Raw genomic sequence first — 4,586 nt, 5'->3', positions numbered from 1 at the left:
AAACCTGATGATTGTGATGAGCGCCGCCCTGTGGTGCACTTTTTTGAACGTTCTTTTAAATTCGCCTCAATCGAAAGGCGCCGACTTCCTGACAAACAAACACACACACACACACACACACACACACACACACACTTGTTTGAGGAGGCGTGTTGACAGATGAGTTGATCTTCCTCCTCCGTCCAATTTTGTTTTTCTTCCTTTGACTCAACACTTCTTTGTTCACAATAATGAATTGATCAGCTGCAGGAAGAATTCCACTAACACACCGACACATTTATATCTCATTATGGCTATTTCTTTTGACTTTAAATCGCTTATGTGCGGCTAAAATAAATACTAATGTTTCACACTGACCCGTGTTTAATACAGAGGTGTGTGTGTGGGATCCCAGGTTGCCATGGAGACGGTGTCTGGGTGAAAGTCCGCGGCAGGAACAGATCCTCAGATAGAGATCGTCCTGAGGCTTCGCCGTCCTGTCGCCAGCCTCTATTGACACTAGCTGCTGACCTGAGGTCTGTCCAGGACGACAGGGAAGTGTCGGAGGAGACAAACACTCTTATCACTGATCTCCATTAGAGCTGCTGCTGCAGGGAAATGTGGCGATAATGAGCCATTAGATGGTATCTGTGTGTGGCTCTGTCTCCACAGGTGAGACACTTCGTTATCATGCATGGTTTAAGGTTTGAAAACTTCTTCTGTCGATTCATGTGAACTGCACTTCCATCTGGTCACCCTCGTGCCCGCGCCTCATCTCCCGCCATGGTTGATCAATAAAGGTTTTTAATTTATTGTAATAACTGCTGATTGCGATATCTTATCTATCATATTATATATGAATAATAATGATAAATATAACAATAATACGTAATATTTAAAAGCGCCTTTCAGAAAAGGTCACTTTACAAATTACACAAATAAGTAAATGTATTAATTTACTTTTAATTAAAAACAACTAAACGAAAGTGTTACACACAACTCAAGATAAAAATAAGAAGATCAAAAATAAATACGGAAATAGTTTGCGTGTGAATCTTTGCCGTCGCCGAATTTTCAATGTGTGCAAAACAGAAAAACACGCACATTTGAACCTGAAATTGTTTTTTTTTTTTAAATGTGTTAAACGAATCAAATACGGGAGTTTAGGTCAATTAGGTTAAAAAAAATGAGGAGCAACAAGTCAAAATTGTGTTTCCAAGAAAGTTTTTGAAAATAACAGACACGTTACTTCTTTTTAATGCTTTCAATCTACATCATTCAAGTCATAAGGTTGTCGCTTCAAATTATTAATTCATGTTTTAAATATAAATATTTACAAAGCTTAAAGGAAAGACAATTAATTAAATATATGACTCCTCAAAGTGAAAAAACAACATTCAAGTTTCATTGTCGTCATTGAAGAGACGCTGGGTCAATTTCAAAAGTTTATTTTTATTTATCAACAACAAACAGATCCTCATTTATGTTCAGACTCGGAAAAGTTCTGTCACGGTTCAGTCAGGTCCATATTTATCACGGAATTGTTTCTCAATCCAGCTGTGGCGCTACCAGGCCCTGATGCCCTGCAGAGTCCCCTGGCAGGCCGGGACTGGCCCCTGAGGAACCTGGTTCTGAGTCTGTGCCCCTAAATTCCCGATGTTCATGTTGATGAAGGCGGCAGAGTTGGGGGTCTGCAGGGGCGGGAGGCTGGAGTAGGTGCAGGAGTAGTTGCTGTAGTTCGGGTACGAGTTGTAGCTGTACGGGTTCGAGGCGGCGACCGTGTAGGACGCGTTATAGTTCGGAGATCCAGCCAGACAAGGCCTCCCGTCCCTGACCAGAACCGGGACAGCGACCCTCCTGGGTGGAGGTGGGGGGTGGTGATGGTGGTGGTGGTGGTGACCCGCCAGCTCCAGGGTCTTGTCCTGCCGCTGACGCTTACACTTGTACCGTCGGTTCTGGAACCAGATCTTCACCTGGGTGGAGGTGAGTTTGAGGGAGCTGGCCAGGTGTTCTCTCTCCGGGGCGGAGAGGTATCGCTGCTGCTTGAAGCGACGCTCCAGCTCGTAGACCTGAGCCTGGGAGAACAGGACCCGGGGTTTCCTCCTGGTCCTGTGGGGTTTGGACGTGGGTTTTTCCGAATCTGGGTCCACGCAGTCTCCACGCAGGGAACCGCAGCTCTCTAAATAATAAATAGAGATGGAGTTAATTTGAGGTTTTTGTACAAAATGCTGAATTCAAAATAAAAAACGGTTTAATTTAATTTAATTTCAATTTAATGCAAAAATATTAAACTTAAAAACCTTTACGATCTTTATATAATTTTAACATTGGCTATACATATATGCCTTTGCTTTAGCATACATATCTACAGTTATATATGAAACGTATTGTACCATATTTAAAATAATATTTCGCATGTCATAGTAATAAAAAAAAAAAATACACTAAAATACTTGATCAAACTATAGAGTTAACAGATCAAAAGAACGATTACATTATATAATTACAGGTTATGATTGAAGGTTTCGTTTAAATATCCCTTCATCTTTAAAGAAGGATTATAAAACCAAGTGAAATTGAACCATTTAATTGACTATAACTGATTTTTTTTAAATAATGTTCATCTTACTTCGGAGGATCAAGTGATACAACTAGGCTTTTAATAAATATAATTTTATATATTTACATTGGATTTTACATGACTTCACGCTGCACATTAACTATCATGTTCGCTATTTAAACACTGTTAGCGCCATTTTGAATATGATTTTCTTAAATCATATGACAATAACAGTGTTGACACACATGTGATCAAACACGTAAAGAATAACTGTCACTTGTGGTAGAAAAGCTTAAATGCAAATCTATGTAAATAAATAAAAGATACCGCATTGATCCCACGATTAATCTGGATATAAATAATTTAATTTCGTCCATTTTAAAGCCACTTTTAGACGAGTTACTGATATTTTAATAGTTCATATTGAATTAAATAAAACTTTATTTTTAGTTAAGGAATTTAAATTTAAGCTTGACAATGTTACACTTAAATAAGTGTAACTAACAATGATGAATCTATAAAATCTCGTCGTTGTACTAAACAACAAAACAATGTTATCGGTCATCTTTGCTTTTATAAAGATGGAATAATTTAAAAAAAAAAATAATTTACCAATAACTTAATCAGAATCAGAATCGGAAACTTATTGTCATTGTTGTTAACACAACATAGGATTTTCCGTGGAGGCAATACGGAATAAAGTAATCAAATAAGATAACACAAAAAACAAGCAATTCGAAAAAAAGACCGCAATGTTAAATATTAGACTTCGTGTCTATTTAGACTATCTATCTATTATATTACTATTTTTATACTTGAATTCTAAATGTGTTAAGCGTTAGATGACAATAAATCATTCATAAATAAATATAGATACCAATACTGAATAACAACGAGACTAACATATATTTAAGCTCTAAAACTTCTGTATCATTGATGGTGTACACGAAGTAAAACAGCGTGAAAGACACGTGATGGTGAAGAAAAGAGACTCACTCGTGTTCTCAGTGTCCAGGCGTCCAGTCTGGCTCTGACCCTGGTGGCCCCCGAACATCTCAACGGACATCCCAGAATCCTGCACCGAGTTCAGATAGATCCGATCTTCAGTCTCGGACAGAACCGAGCTGAGTGGACTTGGACTGTCTCTCCCCGCCAACATGCAGGAAGGAGGCGAGGAGGAGCCGAAGCTCTTCCCCAGCGGAGGACCGAGGCAGGAGATGAACTGGAGCTGCTGGCTCTGTTGCTGGAGCTCCATCTTCAGAATATCCTTCACCGAAAAAGGCGTGGTGGACGAAGTCATCACAGGGCTGGGAAGCATGATCCCCACCGGCAGCGAGACGCGGAGCCGACGTAGAAATAACAACAATCGGTCCAAAAGTCAACGGAGTTTCGTGCGTAAAAGCGAAGAAGGTCCACGCGCCGCTTGTTTTTTCCACGCAGGGAAGACGAGAGCTTACATTTGTGTCGACAGTGGAAATAGACACGAGGAGAATGAAGGGAGAGGTCGATCCTGTTGGGGGGGTTAATTTATTTAAAGAAGGTCAGCCAAGATGCGCTTCTCTCCCTTTCTGTGACGCCCCATAGTGCGGGAGGAGGAGGTGAGAGGGAGGGAGGGGGGAGAGGGCGAGGAAGGGAGTGATGCGCCCAGATTCCCTCATGTCTGCGTCACTGCAACTATATTAAAACTCATTATGACATATTTCAGCAGCACTTTATACTGATAGAGGCGAAAGACTCATCCATGTCGTGCCAAAAAGTCTAACGTCTCTATCGTCAGTGTTTGGAGATTAGCATTATCTGCACTTCCTGTCGCGAGGATAAGATAATATGACGGCGGGAAATTGGGAAGATTGGAGTGATCCGAAAGCGGGGGAACATATATTCCTAAATTAGTTTCAAAATAAAATTAATTTGAATTCTTTTTTTTTATCGAACGGTATTACAGTGTTTTAAATTGAAATTAGTTTAAATATGACTATAAACTCACAAAATAAGCAATAGAAAAACAGAACCTTGATGCTTGGTTCTGTTTTTCTATTGCTTATTT

At 39.9% G+C, this 4,586-nt stretch overlaps 1 protein-coding gene across 1 annotated transcript; it reads right to left on the bottom strand.

Annotated features, from left to right (window-relative positions):
* Positions 1-1,505: 1,505 nt before the first annotated feature.
* nkx2-3 (NK2 homeobox 3) lies at positions 1,506-4,056 on the bottom strand. Its single transcript, XM_087802558.1, has 2 exons — positions 3,536-4,056; positions 1,506-2,158 (listed from the first exon to the last, which is right to left on the bottom strand). The coding sequence occupies exons 1-2, from the start codon at positions 3,855-3,857 to the stop codon at positions 1,545-1,547; spliced, it is 936 nt and encodes a 311-aa protein (XP_087658684.1). The 5' UTR covers positions 3,858-4,056; the 3' UTR covers positions 1,506-1,544.
* Positions 4,057-4,586: the final 530 nt, after the last annotated feature.

This window comes from Callionymus lyra, chromosome 11 (assembly GCF_982586985.1).
Source record: "Callionymus lyra chromosome 11, fCalLyr1.hap1.1, whole genome shotgun sequence".
In the NCBI taxonomy this organism is placed as follows: Eukaryota; Metazoa; Chordata; class Actinopteri; order Syngnathiformes; family Callionymidae; genus Callionymus; species Callionymus lyra.
This window is presented reverse-complemented; position numbering and strand designations above follow the sequence as displayed.